The sequence below is a fragment of the Natrix helvetica genome (genome assembly GCF_964273705.1).
Source record: "Natrix helvetica genome assembly, chromosome: 2".
Classification (NCBI taxonomy): domain Eukaryota; kingdom Metazoa; phylum Chordata; class Lepidosauria; order Squamata; family Natricidae; genus Natrix; species Natrix helvetica.
This window is the reverse complement of record NC_138552.1, coordinates 278,726,215-278,746,307: the sequence shown is the minus strand read 5'-3', so window position 1 is coordinate 278,746,307 and position 20,093 is coordinate 278,726,215. Positions and strand designations below refer to the sequence as shown.

General features: G+C 47.4%; 1 protein-coding gene across 8 annotated transcripts in view; it reads right to left on the bottom strand.

Moving 5' to 3' along the window:
- COL26A1 (collagen type XXVI alpha 1 chain) overlaps positions 1–20,093 on the bottom strand; it is a 180,804-nt gene that overhangs the window by 20,576 nt on the left and 140,135 nt on the right. For all 8 annotated transcript variants that reach the window (XM_081942436.1, XM_081942438.1, XM_081942440.1 and 5 more), the window contains exons 7-8: positions 18,998–19,150; positions 10,307–10,399 (exon numbers count right to left, since the gene is read on the bottom strand). In XM_081942436.1, the coding sequence (XP_081798562.1) occupies positions 10,307–10,399; positions 18,998–19,150 (246 nt within the window). The remainder of the gene's footprint in view (positions 1–10,306; positions 10,400–18,997; positions 19,151–20,093) is intronic.

Here is a 20,093-nt window from a genome sequence, read left to right as displayed (position 1 = left end):
CTGACAAGGCAGGTTTGGAAGCTTTTAACAATTCAGAGATGCCATACAATGGTATTTCACATTTAAAGACCAGATCCTGCTCTCATATAGTGGGGTTTGGCAATTTCACTCTAAAAAACCCATTTATGGCTGATGTGGGGGACTGGAGAAATGTAAATGATGGATAACCAACTCTCCAACTTTTAATTTCACTCATTTGAAGAAGAAAAAACCAACTTGAAAAGTCAATTTATTTCTGCCATTCCGCAACACGTTTTGGCAAGATGTAATAGAGCAGCCAGATTCATTTTACTTTATTTTTTTTTAAGTAAAAACAAGTGGTAAGCAAGTAAGGTCCTCTGATTTAGATAGGGTTAAGGAGGGGGGGAGGTTGTCTTTTGGTATTGTCGTCCATGGGGTTTTCATGTCCATAAAGAAGGCTGAGCGCCAAAGAATGGAGGCCTTTGAACTATGGTGCTGGAGAAGACTCCTGCGAGTCCCTTGGAGTGCAAGGCAATCAAACCGGTCAGTCCTAGAGGAGATCAACCCTGACTGCTCTTTAGAAGGCCAGATCCTGAAGAGGAAACTCAAGTACTTTGGCCACCTAATGAGAAGGAAGGACTCAATGGAGAAGAGCCTAATGTTGGGAAGGATTGAGGGCAAAAGAAGAAGGGGAAGACAGAGAATGAGGTGGCTGGACGGAGTCACCGAAGCAGTCAGTGTGAGCTTAAATGGACTTAAATGGGGATGGCAGAGGACAGGAGGGCCTGGAGGAACGTTGTCCATGGGGTCGCGATGGGACGGACACGACTTTGCGACTAACTGCAACAACAAAAGGAGATTTACTGGGAAATCTAAAGGGATTACAGGGGCTAGGGATAGCATTAAACCTGAACAAAAGTTTACGCCTCCAATTTGTTTTGATTTATGCCTGGAAAGCAGCAGGAAACTGCTTGCAATTTCTTTGCAATTTTCTACTGAAATTCAAGTGGTTTAGGTTGCCTGCACACCTTCCTTGCTTTTAGCAAGCCATGCCAAGAACTGAAACCTAAGTTTTCTGCAAGCAAAGCAGGTGCTCTTTCCTTGAACTGGTGACAGATGTAGACTCCACACCTACATAACTTGCCAGGCATAATTTTGGATCCAGCTTCCAAATCTCTGCCCTAGAGAATTCTTGTGACTCCAGACAGGCTAGAACTTCCCGCCGTCTCTTTCCTAACAAGCGTTGAGTTCTTCCTGGCATGCAGGCAGCTCACTGCTTGGCAGAAGGAGAAGACTCATTTGGACTGATCTGCTTGTTAATGCTGCATCGTTAAAGGATTGCCTTCAAATGGCTTCACCCTACCTGGAAAAAAAAAGTGTGTGTAGGGGGGGGGAGAGGAGTGATATAATTTCTTCCAGACGCCGACTATTAATTACATTTGCCGATCTATGGGGAGAGGGAGGGACCGGCGTGGGCTCCTTCCAAACTTAGCCTTAATTGTTTCAGTTGAAACCCCCAAGAGCTCCAGACGTTCACCAGGGCAATTGAATCTGCCTCCATAATTAATGCAACCCTCATATATCAAAGTCTGGGATGAAATGAGCTGAAGGCTCAATGCAGGAATGCGGTAATAAGAGAAAGGACGTCTTGTCATCCTGATGGGAGGTCACTTTTGAGTGCCTCTGCCATAGACAAATCACTTAAGACAATTTATTTTCTTAAAAAAAAACAGAAAGAAAGAAAGAAAGAAAGAAAGAAAGAAAGAAAGAAAGAAAGAAAGAAAGAAAGAAAGAAAGGAACATTACAGTTAGAAGTCCAGTCTAGTCTAATGGAAGGAAGAGCTTTTTAACTACCGTGATTTCATTCCTGATTGTTGGGTGGACTGAAAAGATTGCTGTTCATCTGTGGCTCTATGAGTTCCCCCCCCCTTTTTTTTTTTTTAATTGAGGGCTGGGCATCTTTTGGGTAGCCGGACACAGTTCACAATTGTTAGCGTTTAGTGCAGAGGTGGTATTCAGCAGGTTCTGTCCAGTTCTGGAGAACCGGTAGTGGAAATTTTGAGTAGTTTGGAGAACTGGTAAATACCACCTCTGACTGCCCCCGCCCCCATCTATTCTCTGCCTCCCGAGTCCCAGCTGATCGGGAGGGAATGGGGATTTTGCAGTAACCTTCCCCTGCCACACCCACCAAGCCATGCCCACAGAACTGGTAGTAAAAAAAAAATGAATCCCACCGCTGGTTTATTGGGAGTAATAGTTTCAGTATTTGGGTAAGAGGGCAAAGGCCGTTTTTTTAAAAATAGTTAAATCAGGACAACTGGACCAAAGTATATAAAGTTGCCCTGATTTAACTGTCTTTTAAAAAAATACTTTTGGGCTGGGTGATTGAGCATTCTTTGAGACAGGGCAAAGGGTGTGATTGGAATTGCAGTCTTTAGGAAATTGGGGTTTTTTTCTTTTCTATTATGTAAAGCAATCCTGGGCAATCCGTAGCAGACCCATTTTTGTAGGCATCTGCCCCTCAAAGATTATGCTACTGAAATTTTGCAGTGAAATGCACATTACTTTGGCATTTTATTGTTTTGTGCTTCTTTTTCTTTAAAAAAAAAACTAAACAAAGACCTCAAATAGGTTGTTTTAAGCTTTTGGCAGGCTTAAAGCATAGGCTTTGTACAAGAATCCCTCCAAACTGATAAAAGAAAGCCCTCTTTTCTCCCCCCCCCCCTATCAACCTCTCAAAGGAAATTGCAGACAAAATTTATTCACCCTTATTGTAAAACCGGGAGAGGGGCTGTTCTGTGCAGTACATTCACAGTGCATGGGCACACTTAGTAAAATTGCTATCATAGGAGTGCGAATGGCTGTGCTCTCCAAGCAATCACAGCAAATCATGAACCTTCATCTCTGTTCTGTAGGCTTTCTCTTACACCCCTATGGGGCAATAATGTCACAGGTAGTCCTTAGTTCACAACCACAATTGGGATCAGAATTTATGTTGCTAAGCAAGGAAGTTGTTAAATGAATCATTCTGATTTTATGATTTCCTTCCCCTCTATTGTTAAGTGAATCAAGATATAAAGGTGAATCTGGCTTCTCCCATTGATTTTGGTTGTTGAAAACTTCCTGGGAAGGTCACAAATGGTGACCCTGGGATGTTGTAACCATTGTAAATACCCGGTAAGTGCTAAGCATCCGAATTTTGATCATGTGACCATGGAAAGGCTGTGAAAGTCGTAAGTGCAAGGACCAGGCGTAAATCACTTTTTCAGTGCTGTTGTAACTTCAAACAGTCACTCAACAAATAGTTGTAAGTCAAAGACTAGCTGTATACCGAAGAACACAATTGTGTTAAGAGGCCAGTGGATGAAACATTGCTGCAAGCTAGCTTCCTATTTTATACTACTAGTTTAAAAAAACATTTTAAAAAAAATCTGGAGGGACAGAAAACCCGGTCAGCATCTGAGTTTGTTGTGTACCGGTGAGCCTGGCCAGCAGAGGGCAGTGAAGAGTTGGACTCCTCTGATTGGTCCAGGCGCACCGGCCAGCCGGCGGGAGAAATACTTTGTTCCAATTGGTTCGTCGTCTGACAGCTCCTGGTATAAATAGCTGTCAGACGACTAGTTTGTGTTCCTGTCAGTTTTGTTCAATAAACCACAGTTGCATTTATATTCGCCTCCGTCTCCTCATTCGAGACTTCAACACTGGCGACGAGGACGGGCGACGTGGACCCCTACACCGTGCCTACAATGGCTTCTAACGCTGCCTTTTCGCCGTTCCGGCCAGAGGCTGAGGCTTGGGAAGCTTTTCTCGAGAGGTTCGACTGCTTCCTCATAGCCCACGATCTCGTCAGCCTCTCACAGGAACGAAAGCGCGGCATCTTCCTAAATTACTGTGGAAGGGAGATGTTCGCCACCGCGAGGGCTCTCGCTGCTCCCGATCCGGCTAACTCGCTGCCCTGGGACGAACTCCTGGCTCGCCTGAAGCAACACTACGAGCCCGCCCCGTCTCGTTTCGCCCGGCGGCAATATTTCCGCCGGTGTATTCAAAAAGAGGGCCAAACCATCGCCCAGTACGTGGCCGCTCTCCGCGCTGAGGCAAGTCTCTGTGAATTCAGTGACTTGGAAGACGCGCTGCTAGAGCAATTTATCTATGGGCTCAGAGACATTAAACTCCACCGCCGCATCCTAGCTCGACCTGAGTTAACGTTAAAGATAGCGGTTGATGATGCCAGGGCTTATGAGATGGCTGATCAATCCACACCGGATTTCAGCCACCTCAGCCAGCACCCGCATGCCGCTTACTTGCCGCCCGCTCCCTACGCGGCACCTTCTTCTGCCTACGCTTCCTCGACCGCTTCGACGTTCCGCGCTGAGGTAGACCAAACCGCTGACCGCCTTCAAACCCTCTCCACCCGAGATGGACGCCAATGCCTCAGTTGTGGCGGCCGCCACCAACGCTCCCAATGCAGGTTCCGGCAAGCCCTCTGCCACCAATGCGGCAGGAAGGGCCACCTCGCTGCTGTTTGCCGTTCCGGCCAACAGGACCGCCGCAGCCCTCTACCGCCGCCCCGTCAACCACCTTCAATGGCTTCCCGCCGTCAGCATTCCCTCTCCGTGGGGGACCCAGCTGAAGCTTACCCTGAATGGCTTGTAGACTCGGCCTCCTCAACTTTGGAGGGCCGAGGTAAGCTGCACCTCCAAATCGCCATTGAGGGGGTTCCCTGCCCTATGGAGGTGGACACAGGGTCGGCCCGATCCGTAATGTCATGGGCCACCCTTAGCTCCTTACTGCCCTGGGTCAAACCTCATCATTTACAACCCCCTGACTGCCGCTTGCGCGACTATCAGGGAAATGTCATAGACCTCTTGGGCTGCCGATCCTTTCACGTATCTTTCGGCTCTCGCAAGGCAAAGCTTCCCTTACTAATTGTAAAAAACCCCCTCGCCTCCCTTCTAGGACTGGACTGGTTTAAGGCCCTCGGCCTTTCTATTGCTGGGGTTAACTCTCTTTCACCCCTCCCTCCTGTTTCCCCGCCCTCTATCTCCTCACTCCTTTCCGAATTTTCCGATGTTTTTTCCCCTTCTTTAGGCTGCTACACTGGCTCTCCTATCTCCCTCAACCTCGACCCTTCAGTTCCTCCAATCCGCCTGAAGGCCCGCCGGCTTCCATTTGCTTTAAAAGCAAAAGTCGACGCCGAACTAGACAAATTAATTAGCCAGGGTATTTTAGAACCCGTTGATTTCTCCCCCTGGGAGACCCCCATAGTCGTGCCTTTGAAGTCCGACGGATCTATTAGGATCTGCGCGGACTTCAAATCCACTCTTAACAAGGCCCTCCAATCACACCCATACCCTGTGCCAGTTGTGCAGCACGTCCTGCACACTCTGGGCCAGGGTCGCATCTTCGCGAAGCTGGACCTCGCGCAGGCGTACCAGCAGCTGCCTGTCGACGAATCCACCGCGCTTGCGCAGACCATCGTAACTCACCGCGGCGCATTCAAATGCCGCCGCCTTCAGTTTGGCGTGAGCGTGGCCCCCGGCATTTTCCAGGGGCTCATGGAGCGCTTGCTCCATGGCATCCCCGGGGTCACGCCCTATTTTGATGATGTTCTAATTGCCGCCCCCAACCAATTAGAACTCATCAAAACCCTGCGCCTGGTCCTGCAACAGTTTCGGGCCGCCGGCCTGCACCTCAAACCCTCCAAGTGCCAGCTCGGCGTCCCCTCTGTCACTTTCCTCGGCTTCATGATCGATGCCAACGGCATCCACCCCGACCCATCCAAAGTCGAGGCCATTCTCTCCGCCCCCACTCCTTCAAACAAGGTGGAGCTCCAAGCCTTCCTTGGTCTCCTAAATTTTTATTCCTCCTTTATTCCTCACAAAGCTTCCCTGGCCGAACCCCTTCACCGTTTGCTGGACTCTTCCTCTCCATGGGTCTGGACCAGCCGCGAGGCGCATGCGCTCGCGGCTGTCAAGCGCTCGCTCACTGCCCCGCCAGTCCTCGCCCAGTATGACGAGCGCTTACCTCTAACCCTGGCCTGCGATGCTTCTCCCTTTGGGGTCGGGGCTGTTCTTAGCCATTCTTACCCGGATGGCTCTGAAGCGCCCATAGCCTTTTACTCCCGCACCTTATCCAGGACTGAGCGAAATTACAGCCAGCTGGATAAGGAGGCTCTTGCTGCCGTTGCGGGAGTAAAACGTTTTCATTACTACTTGTATGGCCGCCCCTTCTCACTGATTACCGATCACAAGCCCCTCCTAGGCATTATTGCAGGGGACCGTCCCACGCCCCCCATTCTTTCCCCCCGCATGTCTCGTTGGGCTGAATTCCTATCCTCCTACTCCTACACCTTGTCCTACAAGCCTGGCGGCCACATCGCTCACGCTGACGCGTTGAGCCGCTGCCCTCTGCCTCTTCCTGTCACTGATCCAGCCCCTGTCCACTCTATTAATCTCCTGGCTGACCTCTCCCTACCGATGTCCGTTTTGGACATCGCTCAGGCCTCCCGAGCTGACCCCATCCTGCACCGAGCCATGACCGCTGTCACTCGGGGCTGGTCTGCAGCCTCCAATGATCCCCAACTCTCCCCCTTTTTCCGCCGCCGCCTCGAACTCTCCATCATGCAGGATTGCCTCCTGTGGGGCAACCGCGTGGTTGTTCCCTCTTCCCTGCGGCCGGCTGTCCTGTCTCGCCTCCATGACGGTCACCCTGGCATAGTCCGGATGAAAAGCCTCGGCCGCGGCTATGTCTGGTGGCCGTCCATGGATGCGGACATCGCCGCCTACGTCCAGCGTTGCACCCCTTGCCAGCAGGTGCGCTCTGCGCCACCTTCTTCCCCACCTAGGGAGTGGGAACTCCCTATGGGCCCATGGAGCCGACTCCACGTCGACTTCATGGGGCCCATTGAGGGCCGCCTCTTCTTCCTCCTGGTGGATGCCTGGTCGAAGTGGGTTGAGCTGTTTCCTATGCCCAGCTCAACCTCTTCGGCCACTATCCGCATCTTGGATTCCCTATTTAACACCCATGGCCTTCCTGACGTTATCGTTTCCGATAACGGGCCCCAATTTTCCTCCACCGAATTCCAGTCCTACCTTGCCTCCCTGGGCATCCGCCATGCCCCGGTGGCCCCCTACCACCCTGCGGGCAACGGCCTTGCCGAACGTGCGGTTCGCTCCGCTAAAGAAGCCCTGGCCCGCATGGCCGCCCTTCCCTGGCCATCCCGCATCTCCACCTACCTCCGTTCCCAGCACTCCACCCCTTGCCCCACCACGGGCAAAAGCCCTGCAGAGCTGTTGCTTGGCCGCCGTCTTCGTTCACTCCTCGACCGTTTCCACCCTCTCTACCATCCTTCCTCCCCTGCCGTTCCTCCCCCTCCCAGGTCTTTTCTGGTGGGTGAGGGGATATTTGCTCGCAATTACACCGGCGAGCCAAAGTGGCTACCTGGCAGAGTGACTGACATCACGGGGCCCTGTTCTTACAGGGTCCTCCTCGATGATGGCAGACATTGGCGGCGGCACATAAGCCAGTTGCGTCGGCGACCGGAGGGACCTGAACACAACACACCTGCAGAAAAGCAACCAGGCCCTAACGACGCCGCCTGCCGGCTCGACCGTCCACACACCACTAGCTCCGACCTCGCAACCACCCCTCCCGGTGCGCTGGCTCACTTACCATTGGCTGTCGGTGCATTGCCGGGAGGAAGACCCATCCTGGACGCTGCCAGGCCTGTTCGCCACAAGAGCGGAGCCGACACTCCACCTCCCCTGGGCGAGGCGCCATCTTCCTTGAGACGCTCGCAGCGCGTGCGCAGGCGTCCGTCGTACCTAGACGATTACGCCTGCGCAATCCAGGGGAAAGGGGTGTTGTGTACCGGTGAGCCTGGCCAGCAGAGGGCAGTGAAGAGTTGGACTCCTCTGATTGGTCCAGGCGCACCGGCCAGCCGGCGGGAGAAATACTTTGTTCCAATTGGTTCGTCGTCTGACAGCTCCTGGTATAAATAGCTGTCAGACGACTAGTTTGTGTTCCTGTCAGTTTTGTTCAATAAACCACAGTTGCATTTATATTCGCCTCCGTCTCCTCATTCGAGACTTCAACAGAGTTCATACTGGTGAACATGGATGCCATATTATTTATTCCTTGAATGAATCTGATTTTAGGTTTTCATAGGATTCTCACCTCAGAATATTTTAATTTCTAATGCAGTAAACAATGTTAGATACAACCCACAAAAAGCAAAGCTCTTCGGAGGGCCCTCAATAACTGTTAGGAATATTAAAGGATCCCAAGACTGAAATGTTTGAAAACTACTTCCAAGTATGTGGAAAGCTGGCAGATTAATAAATCTGAAAAGTTGTTAAAAACGCTTGATAGTCTCAGTTTTGCTACTCTTGGCGATGGTGACAGTTGTCAACCTTTTAAGGTAGGCCTGGTCAGGAAACCAACAAGTTTGACTGGAACTCAAGACAGGCTATAGCAGGGGTGTCAAACTCGATTTCATTGAGGGGCGCATCAGGGTTGTGTTTGACCGTTGGGGGCCAGGGTGGGTGTGGCTAGGTTGACATCACTTACGTTGTGGGTGCCTGTGGAGGCCCAAATGCTCTGCCAGTGAAAATGGGTTCCTGAGCTCCGTTTTCAGCTGCAATGGCCTGCTGCAAGCCCTTGGCCACATACAGCCCTCTTGAGCTCCGTTTCCGCTGGCAGAGGCACTGCAGGCAAGTCCTTTGCTGTTTCCAGGGTGGCGCCGCAGGCCAGATCTATGCACCCCATGGGCTGGATCCAGCTCCCGGGCCTTCAGTTTGACACCCCTGGGCTATAGAAATGGTATCTTACAAAGCTGTGTTTTCCCTTCCTTTCTTCTTATAGCTAAGGTAGAGTTTAGTTTGAATTTTTTTCTAACCCTTTCTTCATTTCCTGGGCTTAAAATGTACTTTATTTTTAACTGCTGCTGCATGGTTTCTTCAAGATCATCTCTGTGGCTCTCCCCAGTGGTGAGCACAGCGCCGCTTATGGTATGAACAGTTCTTAGCGCAAGTTTCGATTCACATTGATTCTTTAAACCAGAATTTGTCGATCTCTGCATTTTTGAGGTGTGGACTCCGACTCCCAGAATCCTCCCCAGCCACACCTCTTAAAGTTGCTGAGGTGAGAATTGAAGTCCATGCACCTTAAAATGTCAGAGGTTGTGGCAAAAATCAAATCCAGAAAGCACACACAGATAACGTATGCAGCAGGGTTCATTGACTTCTTTATACACATAATAACACATGAATAAATGTACAATACCAACAGCAGATTCTTCCAACGTGTAAGAGAGAGAGATTGTAAGCAGGTTCAAACACAGGAAGGCTAGAGATTGGTTTCTGTTCAGAGCTTAATACAGACAAAGACAACCTCCTCTATACAGGGCAGTTAAGCTAAGCCTAAGCCACACCCAGGCACCTAGTTGTCTCCAGCAAATACTGTTTCAGTTTCTAAACAGCCCTCATTGGCTGACTTAGTTGTTATGCCTATTCATTGGATGACCTTGTTGCCATGCCCTATTCTAATCAGTCCCCAATGGCTGACCTGTTGCTACATCCTATTCCAGTTCATGAATATTCTGACATAAAGTTGCTGAGGTTGATACACATTGCTCTAAAACAGGGGTATCTCCAACCTTGGCAACTTTAAGACTTGTGGACTTCAACTCCCAGAATTCCTCAGCCAGCAAGCTGGCTGAGGAATTCTGGGAGTTGAAGTCCACAAGTCTTAAAGTTGCCAAGGTTGGAGACTCCTGCTCTAAACAAATGTGTCTACTCCACCTATAACAGCATATAAATCTAATAAATCCAATCCAATCCAACAGAGCCCCTATATTGGTTGTATCTGAATTTTTGAGAACACGTGTGGAACTCATATGGCTTCTGAAATGGGGAGGCTTTATAGTTGCCATTGGATAGAAAATTAGTTACAGTTCACCAATTTACCAGAAGGAGATTTGAGAGTCCCTCTAGCTCCCACTTCTCTACTGGGTTGGATGTTTCCTTTCTCTTCTTAACTTTGCCTCTTTGTGAAACAAAGCTCCAAGGTGCAGCTGCCATATTCTAATCACCCAACAACACTTTCGCAGTCTCATTGAGTCCCAGAAACACTCTTGAAAACAAAGAGGATTGTTCAAGCTGCCACTTCGCTTGCTTCCCATTTATTTTTCCAAATGGAATACAGATGGAAAGATCAAGGGTTGAATGTTTTAAACAAAAAAATGTTAAGTGTGTCAAGCGAACAGGTTCTAGAAATGATTGTCTTGGAGCGTTTCAAACACAGTTATTGCTTTGTTCTTCTGTTTCTATCAATCCATCTGTCTTACCTGGCAGCCCTACAGGTCCTGGTGCCCCACGAGGTCCTGGCAAACCAGCCAATATAGTGTCAATGACGGTAGATGCTAACTGTGGCTCTCCATCTGCATTAGCAAGAAAAAAGAGGCAAGACGTCATTGCACTTGTTAAATTACGAAATGCCTGTTACTGTATTTTGTGCCATCTGGTGATTTCCCTTTGCAGACAAATAGAAAAGCAGAGTTGGACAGTCCTTCAGTTCCATTCCCTTTCGGTCCACATTTTATAGTACAGTACAAGATGCAGCCACAGCATCCCGACTGTTTGCTGTCTAGCCTCCAAGGAGAGGAAGCCCTGTTCATCTTCAGACAGTTATTTGCATTGTTGATCGTCTCTTACCATTAGAGTAAGAATTTCTCCTAACGTTGAGCCAAAATCTGTTCCCTGTAATTTGCCTTTAATTGCTTCTAGCCCTACCCTCTGGTGAAACAAAAAAAACAAGTCTGAACAATACCGGAATAATTACTAGCATGCTTCTTTTTCATTTTTCCATTCGTTCACTGTCCTGCAAATTCACCCCACCTTCATTCTGCTCCTTCTGAATTCTGGCTTAAAAAAGAACACCCAACGTTCCTTTCCAAAATTAGTCCAGGTAGGCAATTGTCCCTTTGACCCATCTGCAGCTTTTCTCCATCCTTTTGTTATGGTTCTGCTGGTATCCGTTAATAAAAGATTTCACAACAGTGGGTTTCCTGCAATCCTATGTGATGGTACCAAAGTTTTGTTTTAATGCAGTATCCAAGTAATATACTCCACAACTCCCATGTTTTACCATAATATTGAACTGACTTACACTTTTGTACTATCATGTTTAAGACTGCTGGTTTCTACAGTAGGAAAGTGTAAAAAGGGGCCAATTGTTTTTTTTAAAAAAAATAGACAAAAAGAACCTTACTGTTGGAGGGTGTTCCAATTTTCATTTTAATACAGGCAGTCATTGCTTAATGTGTTAGAAACTGTTTGAAGTTAAGATAGACTCCTCCCCAGAGCTATTTATTAATCAAAGTTGTGATAGCTGCACACACACCGGCAGTCACATGGTTGCATTTTGGGCGGTTGGCAACTGGCTTGCATTTACAGCCATTTGAAGTATTTCATGGTCACATGACGGCAATTTTTAGCAGATTTTGCTGATTTCCTATTTCCAGCAAAAAGCAGCCACTTGAGGAAAATGGGCTTGCCAGGAAAAAAAAAATTGTAAAATTGGATGCATGCAGTGATCTTACAACCATAACGTACAACCATAATTCTGGGTTCAATTACAGCTGTAAGTCGAGGACTATCTGTAAAGTGTAGGTGTCTATGTGCCAATAAATTCTGAAAGAGCACCCAATCTTGCTATTCTCCCTTGTTCTTCTGAATATCTTCCTCTTGTCTTGGACCTTCTGGTTTATTTATAATATATTGGTAAGGAAACTAAGAATGACTGGAAGAGGGAAGTCATATCAAAAAGCAAACATGCTGGAAACAGGAGTATTATCTTGGTGTTTTCCCTTATTTATTGCTCCCTTTTAAAATCAACCATGGACATTCAGAGAAAATGTTGGTCTTTTCCACCTCTTCCCTTTCCAGAATGAAATCTTCAATAGTGTTGGAAAAAGAGCATAAGGAGAGAGATAAGCTAAAGTCAACTGCAGAAAATAAAATAATGAAACGGGAATGTGAAGAGAAGCAGGAATATAGATTGAGGATCAAAGAGAAGAATTGATAGGGCCAGAAGTGCAAAATAAAACAAAGGTGAGGGCCGTGAGATGCATACTGAGATGGTCAGGCCATATACCAGGGGTTTCAAACTCGATTTCATTGAGGGCCACATCAGGGTAGTGTTTGACCTGGGGGGGGGGAACTCGATATCACTCTTGTGGTGACCCGAGCGCTCTGCCAGCGAAAACAGGCTCCCAAGCTCCATTTCGGCCACGATGACCTGCTACAACCCACTGGCAGTGAAAATGGAGCTTGGGAATGCTGCCCGCAGCTCTTGCGATCTCCATTTTCAACTGTGATGGCCTCCTGCAACCCCGTGCCAGTGAAAACGTAGCTCAGGTGTGCCACATGCAGCCATCCCAAGCTCCATTTCCTCTGGCAGAGGCACAGCGAGCCAGTCCTTCGCTGTTTCCAGGGCAGCCCTGTGGGCCGGATCTAAGCACCCCGCGGGCCGGATCCAGCCCCCGGACCTTGAGTTTGACACCTCTGCCACAGACAGTCCAGCAATTCCTAAATTCAACTTTCCCAACTTGGAGTCCCTTCAGATGCATTTGAACAAGAACTCCCACAATTCTGCCAGTCTTTGGGCACACTGATTTTAACCAGGAGTCAACAGCATCTTCAAAAAGCACATGGCCTTGTGCTTCTCCTAATTTTAAAAATTGAAAAGGCCAAACTCTTACAAGGTGTCATGTCTGAACAGAGACTTTTCAAGATTTGGTTTATCAGGTGAAAAGTGGATTCTATAGCATTATTATTGTCATCACCAAGATCATTACATCATGGTCCTTGACTGCCACCTAGTGGCTGCTGCAAAACCAACTTCTTCTTCCTGCTCCTAAATACGGTAATAAAAGAGGAATGTACCAATACTGATGGGAACATACCAGGGGTGAAAGGCTACCAGATTGGACCGGTTCCCCTAAACTGGTAGTAAAAATGCTACTGGTTTGCCTGAACAGGTAGTATAAAAAATACCACCGATTCGGGCGAACCGGTATTTCTGAACATCAGCTGTGAGGCCTAATTTATATTAGCTAGAACAGCAATGGCGAACCTTTTTTGGCTCGCGTGCCATAAGTGGGGGGAGCGCAGGAGGGTCGTGTGTGGGCGTGCCGCACCCATAATGCAACGCGCGACACACCCCCTCCCCAGTGCACATGCGTGCATGAGAGGCACGACCCCCCATTTTTTGCATGCTTTTTTCACCCTCCCCAGGCTCCAGAGGCTTTATAGGAGCCTGGGGAGGGCGAAAACAGCCCCCCCCGCCCGCCCCCCTGGAGGGAGGGGACCTTCAGGAGTCTTCCCTGAAGCCTCTGGAGGGCTTAAACCAACCCTACCAGCAAACCGGAAGTCCATTCCCAAACTTCCTGTTTGCCCATAGGGCCAGTTTTTTGTGCTCGGGGGGCTCCAGGGAAGCTGATGAAGCTTCCGGAGGGCCTCTGAGGGGGCGGGGGAGGCTCTTTTTGCCCTTCCCAGGCTCCTATAAAGCCTCTGGAGCCTGGGGACGGCGAAAAATGGCTTTAAAAAAGCTGAATGCGCGCTGGCCAGCTGACAGGGCAACGCCTCGCGTGCCCTGACAAATGGCTCTGTGTGCCACCTGTGCCACGCGTGCCATAGGTTCGCCATCCCGGAGCTAGAATGTCAGATTTCCTGGTTTCTAGCTGATTTAAATTGCGCATCACATCTTCACAGAAATTAAAGGTCCTGCGCATGCGTGGAGGTGCACGCTTACATCGCCCAAACCAGTAGTGAAGGTAAGTTGATTTCATCCCTGGAACATACCAATTTCAATGTTTTATTTACTGAGTATTATGAAGTAGAATAGAACAGGTCAACAATCGCAAATAAAAAGAAGAATACTGCAAAGTATTGAAGCCAACCAAAGAGCAAGCTAAACTATTTCAGTTATTAAAAATAACATTTCCCCTTTTTTCTCCCAACAGTGCAAAGAAGCAGTGATTTAAGCCGAAGAACTATAAAATCCTGTAAAGTGATGTGGTTTGAACTGACTTGAGGTTGGCACCCTTCCAGTTACAGCTGTCATCAAAAAGCTGCCCAAGATAGCTTAAAAGTCCTTTTCGCTAGACTGGATGCCCTTGAATTCCCTTACGGTGGAAACTTTTCACAGCAATGGCTCAGAATGATGGGAGCTGGGTCTCAATACACCTGGAGCTCTCCAGGTGAAAAGAGAAAGCAAAAACCAGCTTCATGCAGAAAACCCCTAAAAAGCAGATTGATCCTGGGTTAGGAAGATAGAAAAACTATTGATGTTTTTTGACATCTGGAGCAGTTTCTTGGTAATACCATGGACAGCCAAGAAAAAAAAATCAAATGAATCCAGAGTGCTAATTTGAGATACAAATCAAAGGCTCAAATCATCATACCTTATGCAAATATCTGTTGGAAAAAATATCCTTCTGAGTTCAGTTCCAAGTGGGAAAAAAGACACTGAAAACATGGAGGCCACTTTGAAAGATGGTTTTGATGGTGGACAGGACCAGATGGTTTGAGGTCCTGGGGGAAAAAGTGATCACATGAAAAAAGGGCACAGTGAAAAAAGGGCAGAGATGCTGAAAGTCCCTGGTTTTATGCCCTCTCTGGGCTTTGAAATTGAGCTTCTATTCTGATTGGTTGTCAGACTCCCATGAGGCCATGCAGAGCCAACTTTGTAGGCTGTGTTTTGAGTCCAAATTTGGTTGAGCACTGCATCTTCCCAGGTGCCCTTTGGTGAGATCATAGAAGGTTAATCCTATCTTTGTTGTGTAGAATAGATTGGGTTTTCACTTCCAATATATCTATTCCATTGAGAAGTCCACAACAGTGGGAAAAGTGGAAGGAAGAGGAGAACAGGACGACCAACAGCAAAATATTAAAGTTCAGTTATAGTGGCAATGGGTGCCCTATTGGAAAATCTAGAAGCCTAGGATAGGAACATCATGGGGAGAAAAAAAATCTATCCAGTGTGGTTGATAAAAACCAAAAGTAACTTGATAATAATCATCAAAGCATATAATTGTTACTGTGAAAGTCCGAAATCTGGTGAATGTCGACATTCACCGGTGAATGAAAGTCCGAAATCTGGTGAATGTCGACATTCACCAGTGAATGTCGACATTCACATAGTCGCTTGGTGTATGTCCTTATCCTCTCGACACCCTTACCCTAATACCCTTACCCTAATACCTCGGCTCCTCGCTTCCTTTTAAGCGTCTTCTATTCGCGGACTTTTTTAAAAAAAAACCTGCGATCCTGCGCGGTTAGAACGAGTAGTTTCCAGGACCGCGAATTGAAAAGCAAAAGTAAAGCGTTACGCTGACTCGTTATATATGTCACCGTGAAAGACCGAAATTGGTATATGTCGACATTCACCGGTGAATGTCGACATTCACCAACATTCACCGGTGAATGTCGACATTCACCAATTTCGGTCTTTCACGGTGACATAATCATAGTCACCAGCAGTTTGCCACTAGCAGTAGCCTTTTCACTATTACCTAGATTCTGCTTCCCTCTGCTGTTAGTAATCGCTTAAAGTTTTGCAACGGGTTCTGTAAAGCATTCTGCTTCCCAAAAGTTGACTTCACCCCTCTGAGAAGAGTTAATCTGGAAATTGATGAAGGTGACAACTAAGGACTAACTTTGCAGACAAAAGGCCATAAAGCTGAAGTGGCCAAGCAGATCTGGTGAGAAATCCACAAGCAGCAGGACCAAAACCTATAAATGAAATACATCTGAATACTTGAAGGGAACTAACATAGGAGATGAAAATCTTTTCTCCAAACTGTTCCAAAATACAGTTCACAGAATAATGAATTTAATTTGCAGGAAGACAGATTCCAGTTAAATATAAAACTTCCTTACACTAAGGGCAGCTTGAAACCAAAACCAGTTGCCCAGAGAGATGGTAAGTTATATTTGAGGATTTGTCTTATTTTATATTTTCAAGGAGCATGCGCACAGCAAACCAGTGCCAACCAGTACAGGAACCCTGACTGCATCCAGTTTTGGTCACCATGCTATAAAAAAGATGTTCAGACTCTAGAAAGAATGCAGGGAAGAGCAACCAGGATGATTAGGGGACTGGAGGTTAAAACATATGAAGAACGGTTGCAGGAACTGGGCATGGGTAGTCTAGTGAAGAGAAGGACCAGGGGGAGACATGATAGCAGTGTTCCAATATTTGAGGGGCTGCCACAGAGAGGAAGGGGTCCAGCTATTTTCCAAAGCACCTGAAGGCCAGACAAGGAATAATAAATGGAAACTGAACAAGGAGAGATTCAACCTAGAAATAAGGAGGAATTTTCTATCAGTGAGAACGATCAGTCGATGGAACAGAAGTTGCCTTCAAAAGTTGTGGGAGCTTCATCACTGGAAGCTTTCAAGAAGAGACTGGACGGTTATCTGTCAAAAATGGAGTAGGGTCTGCTTGGACGGGGATTGGACTAAAGACCTACAAGGTCCCTCCCAACTCCCTTCATCTGCTAAACTGTTAAATCTAGAGGATAAAAGTGATCTTCCTGTTGAGGGAAGGGGCAAATGAGAGGAAAAAGGAGAATCATGGCAGGTCCTCCTCCCACCCTTTGTGTTCTCTCCAGTAACCTTTAAGGAATATTTTTTGTATTTGTCCCCGAATGCCCAATATTAAAATAAATATGTTACATAATCTCTATCTCAATTGCTCTCTCTTTTTCTTTCTCTGTATCATATCTTCACCACCCTTCGGTCACAGGAGTTGAGAACATGTTGCCCTCAAGACAGCAACCTTGAAATCCAGGTTGTTTATTAATTAATGTATTAATCAAATGTGTGTGTGTGTGTGTATCCTCCCGTTTGCCAAAGGAACTCTGAGCAGCAAGCAATAATAAAAAAATAAAATGCAAATGTATGGTTTTCTTTCCTTGCCCTTCTAAATAGTCCTAAACATTTATTGCTTTTCCAATGGGGATCACCTTTTACCCAGTCTCTTGATCATTTTAGCTTCCCTATCCAACACTTTTTTTCACTTCAGAAACCACTCGGAGAATATTTTTTGGGGGGAAAGAGAATGCTCAAGGTACCATAATGCAGAGCAATATTTTTCAACCTCGGCAACTTTTAAGATGTGTGGACTTCAACTCCCAGAATCCCCCAGCTGTCCACACATCTTAAAGTTGCCAAGGTTGAAAAACACTGATGTAGAGAGACTAAGGATGATGATCTTGACCCTGGCAACACATCTTGCGTATCTCCATCCAGGTCATCTTCCTTACTCTCTGCACAGAGCTCACTTGCTTGCCCTTTCTCTAGGTTCAGGTCACACATTGAGGAAGAGGGGGGGGAGGAACCAAAAGAAATTAAGGATATTCTTCCATCCCTTCACTCTTCTTGTGCTTGCAGAAACTCAAAGAAGACAGGATTGTTGGAAGTAAGAGGGTGGCATAAAGCAAGATGGCAGGAAAATGCCAGAATGGGCAATAATAACAAGAACATCAACATATGCCCATCAGTAACTACCTAGTTGGCCATCCATGGTTCAACTATTTTATTTTTGCAATAGCAGGTTCCATCTATTTCAGTGATGGTGAACCTTTTTTGGCTTGCGTGCCACAAGTGGGGGGAGTGCAGGGGGGTCGAGTGCGGGCGTGCCGCACCCATAATGCAACGCGTGATCCCCAGTGCGCATGCGCGCACAACGCGCGACTCCCCCCCATTTTTACATGCTTTTTTCGCCCTCCCCAGGCTCCAGGGGCTTTATAGGAGCCTGGGGAGGGCGAAAAGAGCCTCCCCCGCCCCCCCGGAGGCTTCAGGGACCGTCCCTGAAGCCTTCGGAGCGCTTAAAACCACCCTCCGAGCAACCCGGAAGTGACTTCCGGGTTGCTCGGAGGGTGATTTTAAGCGCTCCGAAGGCGTCAGGGAAGCGCTGGCCAGCTGAGTTCACCTTTTTAAAAGCTATTTTTCGCCTTCCCCAGGCTCCAGAGGCTTTATAGGAGCCTGGGGAGGGCGAAAAGAGCCCCCCCCGGAGGCTTCAGGGACCGTCCCTGAAGCCTTTGGAATGCTTAAAACGACCCTCCGAGCAACCCGGAAGTCACTTCTGGTTTGCTCAGAGGGTGGTTTTAAGCGTTCCGAAGGCTTCAGGGACGGTCCCTGAAGCCTCCGGGGGGGGCTCTTTTCGCCCTCCCCAGGCTCCTATAAAGCCTCTGGAGCCTGGGGAAGGCGAAAAATAGCTTTTAAAAAGGTGAACTCAGCTGGCCAGCGCGTGCATGCGCGCTGGCCAGCTGACAGGGCAGTGCCTCTATTTGTTTCTTTGTTATTATTCATGAGCCACAGTGGTCAGAGTGCAGTACTGCAGGCTACTTCTGCTGATAGCCTGCAATTTGGCAGTTCAAATCTCACCAAGCTCAAGGTTGACTCAGCCTTCCATCCTTCCGAGGTTGGTAAAATGAGGACCCAAAATTGTTGGGGGCAATATGCTGACTCTGTAAACCATTTAGATAGGGTTGTAAAGCAGTATATAAGTCTAAGTGCTATTGCTATTTATATAGTTCCTGGTTTTTTTAATTCAGGAGCTCAAGACATTTCTTCTTCCCTACAGCAGCCCTGCGAGGCAGGTTGGGTTGACAATGAGGAACTGGTACTAAGGAATTTCCATGGCTGAAGAAGGGCTCAAACCTGAGTCTCCCCCAGTAATGGTTTTCTCTTACCTTTTGCTACCGGTTCGGAACTGGAAGCACGTGAGCGCACAGGGCTTCTGTGCATGCGCAGAGCATCTGTGATGATGTCTGGATGGGTGAGCGGAGCCCCCCTGTCACTGCCGCTACCAGTTGGCCCAAACTGGGGTGAACTGGCAGAATACCACCTCTGGTCTCTCCCCCCCCCCTCCCCGTTCAGGATGTTCACCAGTATATCTCAAAAGTTCTTTATGTCCATATAGAGTTTACTGGGTATGCATTTCATTTTCAAGCCATGTGTAGACCTACTTTCTTTTTCACCGCTGGGCTGCAGAGAGTAAAGAACTCCTTGTTGAAATGTTAATGGGAGATTTGGAGATGCGGGAGGTCCAGGTGGCCCTGGGGGCCCAGGAATTCCTGTCTCACCAGGATATCCTCTAGGTCCTGGAGGTCCAAGTTGTCCTAGAATTCAGAGCAAAGAAAGAGTCAGGATCCTCAGAACATTCAGAGCTTGTTGGTTTTGCTGAGGATTAAGCTGACCCTTAAGGCATCTGTCACAGGGCCTATTCCTTAATGCAAAAAATCTTGCTTGAGATATGTGAAATATTGATACAGGAAGGACAACGTTCCATCACAGTTAAGACATGGCCAAGCATGATTCATCTCCCCACCCCCAGTCTATCCAAACACTTCCTCCCAACATTGGATTATCAAGCATCAATAGTTTGCATGCCAATTCTAGACAATTGGTGGAGAAAGTCCTGGCTGTGAGCAGGAGATCAGAGTAAAAGAGTGTTAGTGCATCCAGTTGAGCTACAAAGCAACCAAGAACCAAGAAATAAGCCAGCTTGTAAAAAAAAGAGTTCAGATGGTGCAGCAACATATTCCAAATTGAGGAGAATGGGTGGCTCAAGTGAGCTTCAATTTGAAGAGTCCTCTGCAGAAAGACTGAATGGGTGGCCTGGATAATTATTATTATTATTATTATTATTATTATTATTATTATTATTATTATTATTATTATTATTATTATTATTATTATTATTATTATTTCTTAGCCGCACCCTCTCCCGAAGGACTCGGGGCGGCGTACAATAAAACACATAAAAATACAAATATGGACAAAACATACATATAATATAGACATATACAAGGAGGAGGTGGGCAGATGGATAAAAACAATTAAAATCGCAATATTAAAAAGTCCCCTAAATAAATTACAAAAATAAAAAACCCGTCAGGAGCGATATGATCAAACTATGGTTGAGCCAGGCCAGCTACTTGGAAAAGGTGGGTCTTAAGCTTTACACGGAAGGAGCGGAGGTCAGAGGTAGTCCTAATATCCGAGGGGAGGTCATTCCACAGGGCTGGGCCCGCCACAGAGAAGGCTCTGCTCCTAGGCGCC